The sequence below is a fragment of the Callospermophilus lateralis genome, chromosome 5, assembly GCF_048772815.1.
Source record: "Callospermophilus lateralis isolate mCalLat2 chromosome 5, mCalLat2.hap1, whole genome shotgun sequence".
In the NCBI taxonomy this organism is placed as follows: Eukaryota; Metazoa; Chordata; class Mammalia; order Rodentia; family Sciuridae; genus Callospermophilus; species Callospermophilus lateralis.
Window position 1 is genome coordinate 110,700,912 of NC_135309.1, and position 20,242 is coordinate 110,721,153.

General features: G+C 40.8%; 1 protein-coding gene across 1 annotated transcript in view; it reads left to right on the forward strand.

Moving 5' to 3' along the window:
- Positions 1–15,245: 15,245 nt before the first annotated feature.
- Positions 15,246–20,242, forward strand: part of Iqgap2 (IQ motif containing GTPase activating protein 2) — a 283,578-nt gene continuing 278,581 nt past the window's right edge. Inside the window, exon 1 of the mRNA XM_076856095.2 lies at positions 15,246–15,491. Within this exon, the coding sequence (XP_076712210.2) occupies positions 15,446–15,491 (46 nt within the window). The 5' untranslated portion in view covers positions 15,246–15,445. The remainder of the gene's footprint in view (positions 15,492–20,242) is intronic.

Genomic DNA, 20,242 nt, shown 5'->3' on the forward strand with positions numbered 1-20,242 from the left:
AGGATCCAGAGTTTGTACTGGATCCCATTTTAAATCTGTCCATTTAAATCTCTTTTTAACTGATAAGCTCATACACAAAAACAAGATGCTTGAATGGCAGGTTTCCAGTAGAGCAGAAGGTGGGCAGAAATGCAGTTTGTAGGGTGCTGCTACCAGAGAAATGACACTGAAATTCACTATCAGGTTTAACCCTGACAGCCCCAACGTCACTGTGTGATGAGGAGGCACCTACCCTGCTCTGGAGAGTTAAGAGCTCCATAGTAAGATGCTTGTAAGTCCTTCCATAGTGGTTATCCTGGCTCATCCTGTTACTGGAAAGAAATTTTTACAGAAAATTGTCTGCATTTATGAGCAATATTTTTTTCCTTGTGGTGGGGATGGAACCCACGGCCTGTGTGTGTAGGCAAGTGCTTTATCCTGAGCAACATTCCCAGCCACAGTGAACCTTCTTTTTTTTTTTTTTTTTCAGTTGGAAAGAGAAGGTCCAAATAGAGATTATTTAAAAACAAACAAAGGGCTGGGGATATAGTTCAATTGGTAGAGTACTTGCCTTGCATGCAAAAGGCTCTGGGTTCAATCCTAATAATAATAATAATAATAATAATAATAATAATAATAATAATAAATAAAAACAATTTAGGGGCTGGGGATATAGCTCAGTGGTACAGCACTTGCCTAGCTTACACAAAGTACTAAATTTGATTCCAAGCAACACAAAACAAAATAAACATAAAAATTTAGAGAAGCCTCCTGGAACAGGTGAATGTGCTCTACATGCAAATTTCCTTATATGCAAACTAGAATGAGTTAAAAGCAGGTTCCCTTTACTATTGCCTCTGTGAACACTTTGCTGCATTATCTCCCTTGATGTTCTCACAATCCTATGAAGTGCATATGACTTGACCCATGATGTCTTAGCTGCCCAAGGGACACAAGGACTTGCCCAGGGTCACATGGCTACAAGTAACAAAATTGCTACTCCCAGCTTTTCCAGCAGAGCAGCATCTCCAAGATTGCCTTGGTAAATACAGGGAGGCCTGTGACTCTTATAATTATTTCTCCTTTGCAAATTGTGTGGAGAAGGAATGCCTGAAAATTCTAGAATCTGTCTGCTTCTTTAACTTAATTCCTTCATTCACTCACTCATTTAGCAAACATGAGTCAAGTACTTCCTCTAAGCATCAGGCCTGTTCTAAATGCTAGAAATAAGTCATGGTTCAGGCTGCCCAAACACTGGGTCACTATATGTAGAATGCCAAATTCCACAAAACTTTCCCTGAAGGATCTAACTTAATCTTTGTGGTAAAAACTCAGAGCACTGATTTTTACCAAGAAATGCCCTTCTTTCTACACCTTTCTGACCTTATTTGGCAAGCAATAGTATTGTTAGTAATCCTTTGAAAACCCATGCTTCTTAAACCAGTTAGACTGTGAACTCGAGAGGAGAGGTTATTATGTACTTACCACTCAATAAATACACTCCAACTTCATGAAAACCACTTGTTACCTAATAATTTCCCTATAGAATCCAACTGTTCACACTTAACCAAATCATCAATTTTATTTTTAAGTACTGAATTATATGCTCTGGAAGCAGAATATTGAGGGTGGTTATCTGGGATAGTATGTTCCACAAGGAGGTAGGAACAGAGGAATGCTGTTTTTATTATAAAACTTAAGTGTAATTACTACCCCCTCCCAGTTGTTTGTTAGTTTGTTTTGAGACAGTTCTCACTAAGTTTTTAGAGCTTTGCCAAGTTGCTGAGACTGGTCTCAGCCTCCTGCCTCAGCCTCCCAAATCATTGGGGTGACAGGCATGCGTCACCACACCTGGTACCTCCCCAGTTATTTTTTCCCATATTTTTATTAATGCATATAGGTGTACATAATGGTGGGATTTATTGTTACACATTAGTACATGCATATAATATAAAATTATAATTTGGCCAATATCCCTCCTCCTTCCAGTTTTAATAAAGATAAACATGTTACATGCTACGTTTTTCTATTATTTTTCCCCCAGATCTAAATCTGGACTGCAAATCCGTGCATGTAGGCTGACTATATATGGTGCAGCTTGAAATTCTGCTAAGTCTCCTGCAAACTCAGGGAAATTAGAAATGTTTGCCAGAGACATGCACATTCTCTTTAAAGATTTATTTCCAAATTCTATGCAAAAACTCTCTCTCTCTCTCTCTCTCTCTCTCTCTCTCTCTCTCTCTCTGACAACAGTATTATTTTCTGAATTCATTCAGGAAAATTTGGGCTGTAAAGGAAAATTAGGAAACTCTGAGGGAGGTTGGTGACCTCTGCCTGTTATTCCTTGAAGTTTTCAGATTCTCATAACACAAGACTTGTTAAATATTTCCAAAGACAGACAGCTCTAGAAGTTTGGGGAAGAAGGAAAAGATGTAAGAATGAAACCAGCTGCTAATTTGATGCTCATGGTACTTCACTAATATAGGGTCAGTCGTCGGGGAAGTGTAATGGAAGGGGCAAATTATAAGTAAATGAACACCCTCCCTTCCTGGACTGCAGGATCCCAGGTTCAACTTCTTTAGTTGGCTGCCCTCCAGCCTTGTTTGACCTTGAAGTTACACCTGCAGGGTGAGGGAGGAGCCTTGTGTTTCCCTAAGCAGTGATTGGCACTTTGCCCTGCTGGCATCCCATGTGGCTATAATAGCCTCCCTATGTGCTCAAGTCCACAGAGAGGATTCTTGTAGCCCAATGCCCTGAGGGAAGTTCCTTGGAGGAAACTTTTGGAGGTAGATGTGAGGTGGTGAGGCCTCTCTCTGAGATAAGCTCTGTAACCACCCCATCATCCTACCACCTAATTACAGGCTCAAATCTTGGGTCTGCCCTACTCTCAAAAAGAGATAGCACATCCCTCAGGCTGGCACCACAGGCAGACACACCCAAATCTCTCTCCATCTGCCTGTCACCTGGTATAACATACTCTTTCCTGTAGGTCCAGTGAACACCTATGGAAAGGTGTTGGAAGGGTATGGTGACAGCCTGATTTGAATGGCCTTAAGACTGCTCATTTGTGAGATACCACCCACAAGAAAGCAGGATTTTGAGAGGCAGAAGCCAGAGAGGCATTTGTTTATTTATTTGTTTAGTACCAGGGATTGAAGCCAGGAGTGCTTAACTATTTTTTTCTTTCTTTTTTTTTAATGCATATAATTTTATTTTTTATATTTTTTATTGATTTTAAAAAATATGACAGCATGGGCTGGGGATGTGGCTCAAGCCGTAGCGCGCTCGTCTGGCATGCGTGCGGCCCAGGTTTGATCCTCAGCACCACATACAAACAAAGATGTTGTGTCCGCTGAAAAAACTAAAAAAAAAAAAAGTAAATATTAAAAAAAAATAATATGATAGCAGAATGCATAACAATTCTTATTACACATATATACCACAAGTTTTCATATCTCTGTATATAAAGTATGTTGACATCCAATTCGTGCCTTTATACAAGTACTTTGGATAATGATGTCCATCACATTCCACCATCCTTGCTAATCCCCTGCCCCCTCCTTTTCCCTCCCACCCATCTGCCCTGTCTAGAAATCATCTATTCCTCCTGTGCTCCTGCTCCCTACCCCGAGGGGTGCTTAACTATTGAGCCTCATGGCTAGCCCATCTTATTTTTTTTTTTTTTTTTATTTTGAGATAAGGTTGCTCAGGGTCTTGCTAAATTGTTGAGGCTGGCTTTGAACTTACAATCCTTCTGCCTTAGCCTCCTGAGCTCCTGGGATTACAAGTGTGTGCCACTTGGCCCAGCAGGAAGCCCTTCTTAAAGCCAATCCAACCCATTCAAGCAAGAGCTAAGTGCAATATGGTCAGCCTCTTTACACTTCAGACCCATATCTTAACCCTGAAAGCAATTCAAACCATTCTTTTCTTTTCTTTTTTTTCTACCTCCAACTCAAAGGAGGGAAATGCAAAGCCACCTTAGGAAAGCTCTTTTGGAGAGACAGCACTTCGGTTTCTAGGGGAGACTTTTGCCTCTAGATCATTTGTCAGCAATGTTTCAGGTGGCTCACCAATCCAGGAATGTTTTGAACTTAGATAAAGGTTCTGATTGCCCTTGGACAAGGTTTTTAGTCTATCTGATTCCCTTCTTTGGCTCATTAAGAAAAACTTTTTGTTAGGGTGTAAATATGAGGTGTTCCTCTAAAGCTCATGTGTGAGACAATGCAAGAATTCTGAGGTGAAAAGATTGAGTTATGAGTTTCTTAACCTAATTAGTGCATTAATTCACTGACAGGGATTAACTAACAGGTAAATGCAGGCAGGTAGGGTGAAGTAGGAACAAGTAGATCACTGGGAGCATGCTTTTGGGGTTTATATTTTGCCTTTAATGAGCAGAACATTCTCTCTCTCTCTCTGCTTCCTATTGCCATGTTCTGATCTGCTTCCCTCCACCACACCCTGCCACCATGATATCCTGCCTCACCTTGGGCCAGGCCCAGAATTATGGAGTCAGCTAGCTATGGACTGAGATCCATGAAACTGTGAGCCAAATGAACTTTTCCTCCTCTATTTTTTTTTTTTGCCCAGTCTTTTGGTCACAGTGATGAAAAAACTAAGTCATTTTTATAGTGAGAAAAAAAAAAAAAACACAAAACCAAAAGTGTCTTACATTTATCTATCAGACATCATGTGCCTCAATTTCTTCTTAAAGATTAGTGGAACTGGGCTGGGGCTGTAGCTCAATGGTAAAGCATTTGCCTTGCAGGTGTGAGGCCCTGGGTTCGATCCTCAGCACCACATAAAAATAAATAAATAAATAACGATAATGAAAAAAAAAAAAATTAGTGGAATAGGCCTAAGGTCTCTAGGGACCAACTGTCTCTGACAGCCTTCTGCTTAGGTCACCTCCCTTGGTGGCACTCTGCAATACTCTGGGCAAAAATGAGAAATGCTTCCTGGAATTATTTGCATTCCAGCCCACCTCGGTTACCTGATGCCCTCTAGTTGATCCCTATATTTGCCAGGGACACTTCATTGAGTCAAAAAGTTGGGTCAATTCACTAAGTGGCAGAGAATATTATGAATATCAATGGCACCAAAAACAACATGAATGGTTAGTGCACCTTTTTTTCTTTTTCCCTTGAAGTTTCAGAATGTGCCAATTGCTGATTCTAGAGGTCATATCCAGGACTGCTGAATGCCATTGAATGTTTAGTATTTGGATCTCTCTGCTCATCCTGACTTGGAAGCAGGTTTATTTATCCAGCATAAAAGGAAGTATTTGAACACAGAGTGTGGTTCCCTTCAAGTTTTAAAAGCAGCAAGACTGGATGAACAACTTTTAGAATGAGAAGCATATTTCTCTGTCCTGAACACTACCTTGTTATCCTGACTAGAGAATCAGAGCTGCAAATGAACTCAACACTAAAAAGGACACATACTTAATTTAAGTAGGTAATGTATTTTGATAAATATGAGCCTTTTCTTCTTGCAAATTCCCTTCTACTGCCATCTTCATTTGGTTATTGAGTTATTATGTTTTATTTCTAGTACTGGGGATCAAACCTAGGGTCTCACACATACTAGGCAAACTGAGCTACATTCCCCCCATCTCAGGTTATTTGGGTTTAAACCACTTTGTGAAACTGAACTTGTATACAATATTTTCATGAATGGTTTTGCTAGGAAATAAAAAACACTGTTTTATTACAATATTGCCTAATGAATGAAATAACTTCCCCACCCACACTTATTATTTGGCCTTGGTAATTTAAACCTACTTACCTGTCCTTTCAGAATCACAAATTTGCATAAAAATTAGAGGAAGAGAAAAGTAGAACAGTAAGCTGCTATAGGGCACAGTGCATTGTTTGCATTTATTTCTTTCCAACCCTCCTCAACACTCAGTGTAGTAACCCCATAAAGGAGGTGTCAGATCAATTGTTGAATGGGCAGAATAATTGAATAGTAGAAATATGCAGCAAGTGTATGGTGTCTAAGAATAAGAGTCAAATAATAGGAAGGTTAAAAGCCTGCCTGCAGCCTGGAACTGCAACTGTTCCAACCCAGACTCTGGGTAGAGAGAGCCTGCCTAGGTCCATCTGCGCATCATTTGCTGCATTGGAGCTATAAGAGAGACTCTCCATGGTAAAGTTTCATAGTAAAATTGGCTTTGTTGCCAATTCATTTTCCCTGCATTAAGGAATATTTTTTTTTTAAAGAGAGAGTGAGAGAAGAGAGAGAGAATTTAAATTTTAATATTTATTTTTTAGTTATCGGCGGATACAACATCTTTGTTTGTATGTGGTGCTGAGGATCGAACCCGGGCTGCATGCATGCCAGGCGAGCGCGCTACCGCTTGAGTCACATCCCCAGCCCCTGCATTAAGGAATATTGAGTTCTCCCACTTCCCTGCAAAGGAGCTGAATGACCCTCTTCAATCCCTTTCTAACTGCTTCTCTTCTCCCAAACAGGTAATCATTTTGATCACTGCCCTCTTACAGCCTTGCATTAATAATTCAGAAGCTGCTAATAGAGGAAAGACATGGCCCAGTGAATTCTGTCCAAGCTCTCTTCTAAGCAAGTGAGTAAAAGCCAGCATTGTACTGTGCCCCGTGGCAGTGTTTTGTTGATGATATACATAGTTTGATAAAGCCCAGGCCCCTAGAATTTTTCCTTTTTTCTATTCTTACTTATGACCTGTCATTCTTCCCCCTTTATTTATGCAGCTTGTGTTTTTCCTGACCCCTCTCCTTCACCTTTGTCCCTAGACAGTAAAGCTGGTAGAATGTGTTGATGTAACTTTTGCCCCTGTCCTGGAGTTGGAGCCCCTGCAGCATGACCTGCTGCTCTACAACAGGGCTTTGCTCTAGCTGGATTCATTCTCATCACATGGGCCTGTCCAGAATGGGCAGCAGCCATGAAAGTCAAATCCAAATTTTATTTTATTTCATGAGAAATTATTATTATTATTATTATTATTATTATTAGATATTAAATACAGAGGCACTCTACCACTGAGCCACATCACAGTATTTTTTTTTAATTTTTATTTTGAGACAGGGTCTTGCTAAGTTGCCGAGGCTGACCTGAAACTTGTGATTCTTCTGCCTCAGCCTCCTGAGTCACCGGAATTAGAGGCAAGGGTCACCATATCTAGCTATTTCGTAAGACTTTGTGGAAGTTGAGATGGTTGGAATGAAACCCTCACATTGGAAGCATGTAGTGTCTTGACTTCTCAGAGATGTCATAGAATCCAGATTTCATTGTAATATTTTATACAATTCTGCTATACTACTGCTCTTTTGGGGAGGAGTCTGGGGTGTGGGCAATACCTACCACAGTTTAATTACTCATTAGTTTACAAAAAGGTCCTCTACCAAGATGTAGCTATCTGTTACAACCAGATATTGCTTGGTCCTCAGCCAAATATGGGTATTATCAAACCTGTCATTCCCAGCAGGGTTTACTGGTATCAAAGACCTTGGGAAAGGCAAAAACTCAATGTCAGAACCTCAGTTTGAGACAAGTGATACAGGATTCACCAAGAAACTAATTTTGGAGAGATTTGAGACTGGAGTTAATCATTCATTGATATGACAAATATATATCGGGTGTCTACCATATCCTGAGTGCTGTACAGCAGTGTGCATAAAACTGGAGAGCTGCTAAACCAGAACAACAGATGAGTTATTAAGGGCTCCAAGTCATGGAGATCCAAGAACTCTCTGTGGAAGAAAGGAAAATTACCTATAAGTAGGAGACATATGCCAGCTCAAGCTTGAGTCTTTCCTTTTTCTTATTCTTTCTCTATCTATCTATCTATCTATCTATCTATCTATCTATCTATCTATATATCTCTATATGTGTGTGTGTGTTTGTGTCCTAAAATAGACTCTTCCATTAGAGTTATCACTGAAGCCTGATAGAGATATCAGAGAAAAATCAATATCTTCCTAGTATAAGATTGCAAGGAAGAGGAAAGGGGGAATGTGACCTCTCCCCTTTTCGCGGCCCTTGGATACTAGATCCTGGAGATTTTGTTTTGTTTTGTTTTAAGGTCAAAGAACTTAAGCAAGGGAAGCAAAACACAAGTGGAATTCCAAAACCTAGGTTTTGAGGCCAAGTACTATAAAACTGTCCAAGCTCCTGAAACAGTTTGAATATCCAGGGTTAGCTTGATTCTGTTGAAAACTGTATTATCACAGATAAGCACTAATTTAAGTAGATGAACTAGAAAAGGTTAAAGCAATGCTAAAAATAGAAGAAAGAGCAAGAAAGTCATTTAAGATTTTAAAGCATTATTTGTAAATTGGCCTACAAATAATTTAGTGTAAAATTAGAAATAAAATAAAAGGGAGCTTGGATCTTCTGGGATCTTGGGAGATTTAGAATGCCAACAACATCATCTTTCAGTGATTCTGAAAAGGAATTGCATATGAATTGGGTCCTAATTTTCAAAATTTTGATCATATATTTTGTTGCTTTTTGAAAAGGCATTCCACAGAGTGCACAAATCCTTTCTTTAGCATGTCCAGCTGTTTCTTTTCTTTTTTCAGAAGAGCTCCTTGTATGTTTCAATGAAACATTGTTTTAGGCCTCAAGTTTATATATTAATTAACAGATTTTCCTACGAAGATATAAACTTCAGATGCTCAGAAGAACCTAATTCACCACATTCTTTCATTTCATTTATTTATCATGTGTGTGTGTGTGTGTGTGTGTGTGTGTGTCTGTGTTACTGTGGATGGAACCTCGTCATACTCTATCATTGAGCTCCATCCCCAGTCCCTTTTTATTTTGAGACAGGGTCTCACTAAATTGTCAAGATGGCCTTGAATTTGTAGTCCTCCTACCTCAGCCTACCAAGTCTCTGTGATTACAGGTGTGTACCATCATGCAAGCCTTCAATAACTCTCTTCTACTACTTTGCTTAATTTATATATATATATATATATATATATATATATATATATATATATATATATATGTATATTCAGTTGTAGTTGGACACAATACCTTTATTTTATTTATTTATTTTCATGTGGTGCTCAGGATCGAACCCAGTGCCTTGCATGTGCTAGGTGAGTGCTCTCTTGCTAAGCCAAAACCCCAGCTTCTACTTTGCTTAATTTTATCTCTCCAAAAGTATTCCGTTGTTTTCAAGAGACTGTGGAATTCACTCTGAAAATGAAAAAAAAAATTGTTTTCAATTAATTTAAATAAAACTACTAGCCAACACATAGCACTTTAGGTGGGAAGAAATAACTGAGGGTTTTGAAATCTTGAAAGATTTAAAATGACAGAACACTAAAGCAGCTTCTCCTGGGTGTGCCTCCCCTCCCCTACTGGGCCCTGGGGCAGATTAGCAGGAGGGTTCTCTCTCTTACACTTCAAAATTCTGCTCATGGAAGAACAGCAGGTTTTTGATAGGTATACCTTCCCACACTGACATCTTGGACCCTTTGAGGTTGCTTTGTTTGTGTGCTATTGTGGGAAGTAAAAGCAAAGTCTGTCTTCTCCAGACACCAACATTTATTTTTAATCAAGAGGACACAGAAGCACCAATAGTAACCGAGGTAAAATTTGCTAAAGGCTCAAAGGAAGAGAACAAATGAAAATATTTCATACAGAAATTCAGAGGAAGAAGTAAGGGAAACAAATAATAAGAAGAGAAAAACAACACAGGAATAACTACTGGAGTAGTCCAGGTATGAGATGGTGAAAGCTTCAACCAGAGTAGAAGTGGTAGTGATGGGAACCAATAAGAAAGAGGAGATATCTCAAAGAAGAGAAGTAGTTAAGAAGACTCACCAAGTCTCAGTGAATGACTGGATGCTAAGGAATGGTCCTGGAGGAATGAACATCATTCCTGAAGGAATGATTGATGTTTTGAACACAAGTGACTGAAAATGTTTCTAACACGGTATAGAATTCAGAGGAAAGATCCATTGGAAGACAGAGAATATGGCAGAACTGGGTGATTCTGGCTTTGTCTGTTGATGGAAGGTGATAGTTGACTCAGAACAACTTGCAGGTATGTGGGAGCGCCCTTTACTAAGCACTTTTCAGATTTATTCTATCAGTACTTACAAGATTTACAGGGAACTGCAAAGGATTACCAAAAGTGTAATGAAAAATGAGTGCCTGGACTCAAACTCTGCTCCAAGTCCCTTCTTCTTTTTGATGGCAACTAGATGACAGTAACTTGGCATTTGTAGTAGGTCCTTTAATGTTTATCTAGGGAAAGGAATGTGTGTTTAGTAGGTGAACTTATTGAAATTTGTAGTTCAATGTATCCATCAATGGAACAGGAGATGGGTTTCTTGGTGTGGGGGGCAAGGGGAGTGTGCATTCCAGTAAACCCAGCTATGCTGTTTACTACCAAAGAGCCTGAGGATTCTATTCCTAGTATAGGGACTGGTGCATATAAGTATGTAATAAATCCATTTTTTTTTTCAAAAAAATAAGTAGCTACTTCATGTTGGGCATTGATTAATTTTGGAAACACAGCACCAAAGAATTATACCAAGTTCCAGCTGTCAAGAAGCAGCTACTATTCTAAAGGGAGGGGACCAATGATCAACAAGTAATTCAGTATATTTTGGATTATAAATGCAGTTGAGAAAATTAGTACAGGGTAAAGGGGATAAAGAATGAAGGAAGAAATACAATGAATAAAGACTTACTGGTACTCCAAAAAAAAAAAAAAAAAAAAAAAAAAAGAATGGAGGGAGCTGGGGCTGGGGTGTAGCTCAGCTGGAGAGGGCACTGATGTCACCTGGCAATCATTGCTGCTTTCTCTTCCTGATCATTTACAGGCTACCCTGGGGATTATCTTCTCAGAATTATTTGAACTCTAACTTTCTTAAACTATGGAATGGGATGGGGGATAATCATGGAACAGTGTGTGGTTTTATTTAATTTGCTAAAATTAAAGTTCAGACAATCTTTCCAAACTTCAATTTGCTTGGAACGTCAAAGCAAAGAATAAAAAGGCAAGATTCCTGGATTGCTTTACTGATTTAACATTTACAAAATATTTGAAAATTGTCCAAAATTATAGGCTTTAGTGAAGTGGAAAAGGATTTCATTAAAAAAAAAAAAACAACTGTATATATAAACAAAAATATGTGCAAGGAAAAACAAAAAGCAATAGTTCAGAAACTCTGGCCATGGGGCTGAAATATAATTTCTCTTCTCCCATACCTGAGGAAATCATGCAACGACTCTGTGCTTCAGTTTCCTTGTCTATAAACTGATTTTAAGAAGAACCCAATTCTATAGTTTTTCTCTTCTGAGACTTCAACTCCTACTTTTGTTTTTGATAACTGAAACACTGTTTTGTTCATTTCTGACTTTTTTTTTTTTTTTTTTGGTGCTGAGGATTTAATCCAGGGGCACTTTACTACTGAGATACATCCCCAGGCTTTTTTTTTTTTTTTTTTTTTTTTCTTTCTTTTTATTTTGAGACAGGATCTCACTAAGTTGCTTAGTACTTAACTTCGCTGAGGCTGACCTTGAACTTGCAATTCTCCTGTCTCATCCTCCTTGGTCGCTGAGATTAAAGGCATGTGCCACCAACGGCCTAGCTGACTCTTTTTTTAAAAAGAGTTGAACTGATGTTGGACTGTAACAATTTCCTATTTATATATGGAATCCTTCTTTGCAACAAAGTGCAGTTTCTGTTGCTTCTTAGTTTCCTTCTGGGACAGGGAACAAGAGAATGTTAACAACCCTAGGTTGTTAGTACTACAAAAAAGCCTTGAATTATTTCTTTTCTGTGATTTCTTCATGCTTTGAAAGATATTGGTCACTACTATGGGTTCAGATGTTAAAATGATCAGCAACGTGACAATACTGGACAATAAAACCATCTTAAAAGTAAATGAAATATTGTGTGCTAAGATTTCTACTCATATTTTTACTCCTTTTAATGCTCTTGATATAAATAATTTCTTATTGTTATAAAAACTTGCATTTTTTCAAATGCCTCCATTCTCATTTTAATTTGTCAAAATAAGAGATGGATCTTAAAAACAATTTTTAAATACAAAATTGCTTTTTAAATGGTTTAAACATGTTTAGTACTTTTGCAATCTCAGCTTTTATTTTACATTAAAGAAAAACTCTCTTGACTTTTTTTTTTTTAAAAAAACATTCTTTAGTGGTCAGTGGATCTTTTTTTTTTTTTTTTTTTTTTTTAACTAGCTGGCCTTCGTTTTTGTTTTTAATGTTCTTGCAAACAGTCAGATGGCAATGTAAGCTGGCACAATGCCTCATATTTATTTGAATCACTCTTCAATGTCAAACCCCAAGAGAAAATAGCCCAGCATTTTGCAGACAAGTTTCTTTTCTCCGATGCTGAGGTACTATCTGTGAGATAGTATCATTACCCAGGGAATTGCAGACCCGAATGACAACTTCGTCACTTGTGAAATAGAAGGAGCATTTGCTTTCCAATTTCCTCTTTGGGTTTAGTTCTCATAGTGACATTAGTCATGAGAAAGCTTGAAAACTTCGCAGAGCCTCCAAAGAACTGATCAAATAAATCATTAACTACCATCCTCCTGCTCACTTCTTTTTGCTTTAGCCCTTACTTTCTACCAGGAACAGATATTTCTGTATTTGGTCTGCTTATTAGCATGTGTGATATATTTAGGAGCTGTTGGTAACCAATTGTTTTGTGAAAACAGACCCTTTGGTTAGTGTTAGTGATGTCAACTTCATTGAGGTTCTTTGTTTTTTTTCAACTTCTACTACAGTCCTTTCCACCAGGTGTCAGCATCTCCAACATGCCCTGCTCCAAGTTATCCTATAACCTGCTGTAAGATTTACCTTCCCTAAACTCCCTATTTTCCTGTAGTTCCCATGTTGAAAACTTTGAAGAGCTCACAGATGCTCCTTTGGTAATATCTAGTCCTCTTAGATTGACATTCCAAGTTCTCCATTATCTGATAATAGCTCCCTGCTCATATCCAGTTGAGTCTCCTGTCTGACCCTATAGTCTCTTGCTCTCCCCTGTCTCCCAGGAGGACATTCTGTGTCCAATTCTTCACCTTTCAAGGTCTACCTGAATTCACACTTTAAAATCCTGCAATCTTCCTTGGCCATTGTAGTTTTCAGTGATTTTATTTCCCACCTCTAAATACTCAGACTGACCACTTATTTGGGACTTAAATCATACACCATACTAAAATTTGCTATGTGTAAGGGCTTAATTGTTAGTATTGGATGCATGGACTAATAGAGATGGGATGGACTTTAGATATCATCCAATTCAGCATCTCCTGTAACAATGTAACACAGAACACTCACCTTCTACATATTTGCCTTTGGATGAACATTGACTGACATGGTGTTGTGCTTCAGAATGTAACCATTTCATCTCTGAATTACTCTTATAATTAGAGACTTCTACTTTTTGAGGAAAGATAGCCCCCCCCCCCCCCATTCCATTTCAACCAGATGAGAATCTAAAGTCTCCAGAAAAAAAAAAAGGGTGTGTGTGTGTGTGGATATTGAGTGAAGAAGTACTGTGAGCACAGGCTACAAATCTGTCCTTCAGCCTCACAGGACATCTTGATAGAAATGCAAATTCCATGAGCCTCAGACTGAACCTATTGAATTGGAAACTGAGGGTGGGTTCAGAATGTGAGTTTTAACAAGTTTGAGGAGCACTGCATTGCTCATATGAAATCGAAAACAGCTGGTGGCTGTGTTTTTGCCTAATTAAAAATGGTTATTATCACTGTGCTGCCTTTTTCTTTCTTTCCTTTGCTGATTTGCAAGTTTGTTTGCTGTATTGAGATGATATGTAGGGTTGGGACTGTAGCTCAGTGGCAGAGTGCTTGCCTACTAGCATGCTTTGAGGCACTGGGTTCAATCCTCTACACCACATAAAAAATAAACAAAAACATTCTGTCCATCTACAACTACAAAAAAGATTTTTTTTTTTTTTTTAAAAAGATGATATTTAATGGCACAAGTCAAGTTCTAATGGTCCACTCAACTGCATGAAAGTCATTGCAAAACAGTCATTATGTAGCTAAAGGGGAACTACGACTATATCGTCACATGAGACATAAAAACATTTTCTTTTAAAGCTTGTATTTAGGTTATAACTCCTACTGTAAATAAATGTATTGTTCTTTTTGTTATTGTTTTCTGAAATTTGTAGTTTAGATGCTGTCTGAGGTTTGCTGTGGGTTTGTCATACATAATCCAAAAATTTTCACTGCTTTGGAGTTCATTTATGAGTAAGATTGTGTTGTGTGTTCTACATACAAATGCAAAAGCATTTATTGTGTTTCACCTAAATAAAAATCTCGTTTAGACCTGCCTTAGTTTGTTTTTTCAGTCAACTGGTCACTTATAATCCCACACTTGTCAAAATGGTAAGGCACAGGGAAAGTGTCTCACATTCCTTTAGGTCACATCAGTCTAGGGCAAAGAGAAATACAACTCCTGGTGACTGCATGAAACCCCTGGATTTTAAAACATAAATATGCTGTTTAATTTCCTTTAAAACTGAGCCGGAAAAGGTTTTTGTGGTTGTGGGACCCCAGCTGGGCCTGACCTACAGTTGTGCACACGGGGCGGGGATGGGGGCGGGCAGAAGTGATGGGTGACTGGCAGTTATGTTTTGAGTGGTTGCTGGGGTAATGTTTATCTTGTCCTTCCAGCATTCGCGCGCGCAAACACATTTACAGCTTCTTGTCATGAAAGGGGAACTCTATATGTTATATTAAAAAAAAATCAGAAGCAACTTTCAATGAGGACGGAGAGAGAGAGAGAGAGAGAGAGAGAGAGATAGATAGATAGATAGATATCCGCGCAATCTCCCCAGTGAAGAAACCGCGCAGTTTCGCTGTTTGTCCCTCACCCCGGGCGACTGGGGCTGCCGGTGTCTTCTGCGGTTTTTCTAGCTCTTCTCTGGGTTGATTCACTTCCACCCTCTAAGCGTTCTAGTTCTAGCACTAAAAAACCAGGCGGGGCGGCCTCTACCTCCATGCCGCCAGCGGTGCGCTGGGCCCCAGCAGCAGGGGGTCCTTGCTCTGCGGGCTGCTCAACCCCTTCCTCCCACCCGAGGGCCGGGCAGGGGCGGGTCCAAACTGTCTGTGCGTTGCGCCCGGCTTGCGGTAGGGGTCGCTGCGCCGCGGCGCGCGCTCCCATCGCAGTGAATAACGGGGCCGGGCTGGAGGAGAAAGGAAACCTGCTGGGGGAGGCGGCGGCCGGTGAGGGAACGAGGGAGGAGAGTTCACTTTTGCTCCAGTGTCAGCGCGCGGCGGCTGCAGCGGGCTCTGGGGTGGAAGCACCGAGGGAGCAGGTCGCCCATCTCAGAGCCGGCGGGCGAGGGCACAGAGGCGGGATCGCAGCGCGCCGGCGGGGCGCGAAGCCCGCGAGCCTGGCCAGCGAGGGAAGCCGTGGGGGGCGCGCCCCGGGAGGGCCCCCGGAGGCGCGCAGGATGCCCCATGAAGAGCTGCCGTCTCTGCAGAGACCGCGCTATGGCTGTAAGTGCTCGGGCTTCCGTGGATCTTGGGTAGCCCCCTCCCCAAGGACCGAATTGGAGAGGCCGCGAGGGCCGGGTCCATGCCGCGGGGCAGCGGCTGTGTGGCTGGTAAAGTTGGGAGCTGAAGTTGGAAAGGGTAGAGAACAGCGTCTTCCCGCACTTCTCTGCAAATTCCCAAGCCCCAGCTGGCAACCCGGACCCTCCATACTGCAAACCCGAATGGCCCCGGACGCAGGCAGCCCTATGGGACAGGTCAGGTTGGGGTTTGGGGGTTTTCAGGTGAGGAGCTCGCGGCCGTGTCGGTTTGGGCCAGAGGGTGGCGTAAGGGACCGGATTCTTCTAATCCAGAAGGGGCGGAAAGTTTGCTGTGGCTACAGGTGGGCGCCGCAAGTATTGTGCCAGCGCATTCTCCTAGCAGCTTTCCTGGAAGCGCAGGCTCATGACTCACTCCCTCAGACTTCTCCTGAGCCACGGTACACAGTTTGGGCTCCACAGGTGTGAGTCCTTTCCTGCAGAAGTCGAAAGGGACACCAGCCGCCCCCTGCCTCTCTGCTTTCCACTTCCCCTTTGACTCTGTGCGCGCAGAAGGATTGCTGTGGAGAGAGAACTCAAAGTGCGCGTGACTTGAAATAGATAGTGTCGATTACCCCGCTTGGGGCTGCCCTAGGAAAGAGGTTGCTTTGGCTGATCGTGAGTGGATGGAGCCAGATTAGGACCAACCACGTGGCTTCATGTGCAGAGTTCAGAGTCCTAAACATGTGCCAGGAAGTGTTTCCTTTAAAACAAACATAAAGTTGGCTCTCTTTCTCCAGGGTTGGCCCTGTCAGTGACTCCTTGGCCGATGACCACAGGTTAATCTTTTGCCTGGGCTGGCCTTGGTGGCAAAGGCACCAAGTTTGGGTTAAGGTGGTGATGTGTGCAGCAGGACTTTTGTATGTGGTTCTGGATTGTTAGTAGCACCACAAACTTGCTTAATAAAAGGATGGTGGTGGTGGGTGGGCTGTAGCTCAGTGGCAGAATGCTTGCCTATCACACGTGAGGCACTGGGTCTGAACCTCAGCACCACCGTAAATAAATAAAGGTATTGTGTCCTTCTACAAGAAAAACAGATAAAAGGGAGGAGAGGGTCATCAACTGTTATAAGACCTTTTCTCTCCATCTTGGAACGGAGTGTCAAGAGGAGCTTAGTTTTCCCATGTGACCCTTTGGTATCAGTGAGGAGGGACTAGCAACAGCCTCTGTAAGAAAATGCATTCAAAGCTTTTTGCAGCCTTATTTTACAATTTGGTAAACCACACAAACAGGGGCTTTTAGGGCTCTAGGAGGAATGCTGTGCTCATCTAGTGGTTTCAGTGTCAACCTCAAATTGGTGGAGGTCTAATGTGACAAGCTCTCTGAACATATGGTAGCTTTACTATGTCAAATTGTAAAATGATTATAGTCTGGCAACTAGGTAAATATACATTAAAATGGTTTGTAAATATCACATGATCCTGTTGTATCTCTCATTACTAATGCACAGTGCAAAATTGCCATGAATGTGGTGCATGAATGTAGCATTTCCATCAATCTCTGTGCATGTATCTGAGAGGGTGACTGGTTTTTCTTCAATCCACCTGTGGCTTTAGTGCACTCCAGAAGCAACTGTAAGGAGTCTCAGATCTGGCAAGCCTGAAGCCCACTTCATGGGGCCATCTTCTTTGGAAAACTTTGTTTACCCTTCTTCCCTGGTCTGGGGTAATGGGGTAGTGAGCCTTTGTTGGAGCCACTAACCTCTGTCATTCATTGGCTCCTTAACATAGTCAAAAATGGAAATTATGTACTTAATGTTACCGGGCTTTATTATCACCCTAAAATATGAAGGCCTTACTGCAACAGCTTGTTATGTCTAAAGTGAGTATTTTTATAATTCTGATAAGTTTCATGAACATAATATGTTCCAGTGTACTTAAAAAAAAAAAAAAAAAAAGATACCTAGCAAGATATACTTCAGTATTAAATAGACACTACCTACCATTGACTCTTCTCAAAAAATGGGGTGTTTTCATGTATTGGTACAATTTCTGGTTGTTGTTGGCTTTCTGGGCCTCCTGTCAATATGAGACTGAAAACAGTGCTTGGAGTTCTTCCTGTGAGGGAAGGATAACATGGATTGTCCTTGCTCTGTTGTGTCACTGTGTTGTGCTTTCTCTTGTTCCTTGGCTTGGTAACTTAAGTTCAGGTTCAGTTAAACCTCCAACTATACAAGCAAGATTTATCTCTAACACTTAAAAATAAATCACCAAAAGATTATTGTAATTTCAATTTCAGTGCTGCATATTCTGAATATAAGTGTTTGAGATTGGGCTTCTGGAAAAAACTTTTAGGTAGTTTGAATTAAACTGTTATAATTCTTTCAGGGATGGGCGTTTGTTCTGTCATCTTTTCTACCACCTTGAATTGTCATTACATGCAGTAATTTTTACACAAAGTAAGAACCTGGCTTAGGGCATAATGTTACTGTCCCATCCCCTCCAGCCCCCATGTTGGTATCTTTAAACCACCACTTAGTAATTTGTACTTGAGGAATTTTTCAGTGAGTTTTCCATGGAAGCTGCAAGACTTCTTTGACTTCTGACAGATACAAGATTGTTGAAGGCATCCTGATTTGCACATGAGGGTGGGGACATTGAATCAAAATTATATAGACTACTACTTTCCACTCAATTCCTGCTATTGTTGGCCAGAACTTACTGCAACCTGGAAGTTGTGATAGTAATACACCTCAGAACAAAACTGAAATATCATGCAATACATTGATATGGTATGTGCAAAATATCCTTCTATACTCTAATATAAATAACACTTATGCTTAGGTATGATTTGCAAATGACTTGTGCTGTTTTAATGAAGTCTGATGTATTTGCCAAAATAGTTCTGGAAACACCTTGTTGCCATGATCTGTCAAAAGTTTTCTCTAATTACTTGAGAGTTAAAAAGACCACTGAAAGCAGAAAGGGTCTTTGTGCTAGACAGACGATTTCACTCATCACTGATAATCCATATCAACATTAAAGTGTCACTGTGGGTCACTAATGATTATGTTTAGGGAAAGAACCCAGGGTTTTTACCCTGCAAAACAGAGGTCCTTCTTCTCTTAAGCTACATTGTAATAATAATAATGATCAATGTTCCCTTGCTTGTTTCTTTTGAAAAGTGCAACAGAAGTCCAGGCTGTGTGTGTTGGGGGTGAGAGTGGGGGAAGGTTCTGACTGATGCTGTCAACTTTGTCTGAATGGCAGGATTTCTAAATCATTGGCTAATTGATTATTGAGGTGGTCATTGCAACTATATCTTACTTCTTTATAATTACCAATCTGAGATGAAATTTGAGTAAGAAACTAGTTAAACCCAGTTGTGTAAAAAGGATTGAGTGTATCTGTACTTACCATAGCTCCACTCTAATATTCTACCAATCAGTTGAACAGCAAAAGGATAAATACCATGTCGCCATGAGGTGCTGTCTTCAGTATAGAAAAAGTCAAGCCACTCCTGTGTTAGTGTTTTGGTTGAGCTTTTCAAAAAGGATCTTTAAGGTCAACAGCTAAAGTGTTATTTTAGTATGCTTTTAAATTTAATTACACATTCAGTTAGCCAAAATGACTTGTTTGGGAGAGTTTAAACTTGTAATAGCAAGTTTATTTAAAATTTAGTGCTGTTTAGGGTGTCGGCTAACCCTTTTTTTCCTAGGGAACCATTGATACACTGATTTACTGTTGCTCCTTACCCTGCTGCTCCACAACCCTCCATCCCCACCCCCACCTCCACCCCCGCTCCCACCCCCACTCTCACCCCCACCCCCAACCCCGCTCCCACCCCCACCCCCACTCTCACCCCACCCCACCCCCTCCCACCCCCACTCTCACCCCCCACTCTCACCCCCTCACCCCCGCTCCCACCCCCATCCCCACCCCCCCGCTCCCACCCCCACCCCCACTCTCACCCCCCCACCCCCACCCCTGTTCCCACTCCCACCCCCACTCTCTCTCTCTTTTTTTTTTTGTAGTGCTGGGGAATCAAACCTGGAGGCCTGTACATGCTTGGCCAATTCCCTACCATTGAGCTGCTCTTCCAACCCTCCACAAAAATTTTTTTAACAGCTCCTTTTAGTTAAAAGTCTCATATATAAACATACCTAATGCTTGCTTAGTTTTCATGGTAACCAAAAGAAAAGCAGAGGCCATTCAACTTCTGATCTGATGGGGTCAGGTAAATCCTACAGGCAGGTAGTTCAACATGGGGCATGGAATTAAAGTTTGTGATCTTACCAAGGCCTGAGTGCTTTTCATGCTCGAACATCTGCTTATTATTACCTTCCAGAGGACCAGTAGCTTCAGTACTCTACAAGGAAGTTGAAATCCATGGTACTGTGTCAAAGCCCCACACCTAGCTGGTAACAAGGGAACTTGGAAGCAGTATGGTCAGATTTTGAAGCCTTTCGTCATGGACTATTGCCAGGCTGCCTCACCTGAATGATGAGGGTTCATCCATTTATATCTCTTTTGGCTGTTTATCACGATTTTTGAAACATAGAAACCTGTAGCCATTGAGGCCATGTGCTCTTTCAAAAATAGATGCACTATAAAAAAAATGCACTGTGTTCTTTACAGTAAATTTTGCTGCTTAATTTTTTTCCCCTAAGAAAAAATCTAGAAGAATACATGGGCTTTTTATAGAGTGCATTTAGGCTTCATCAAAGGATTTTATGTATTC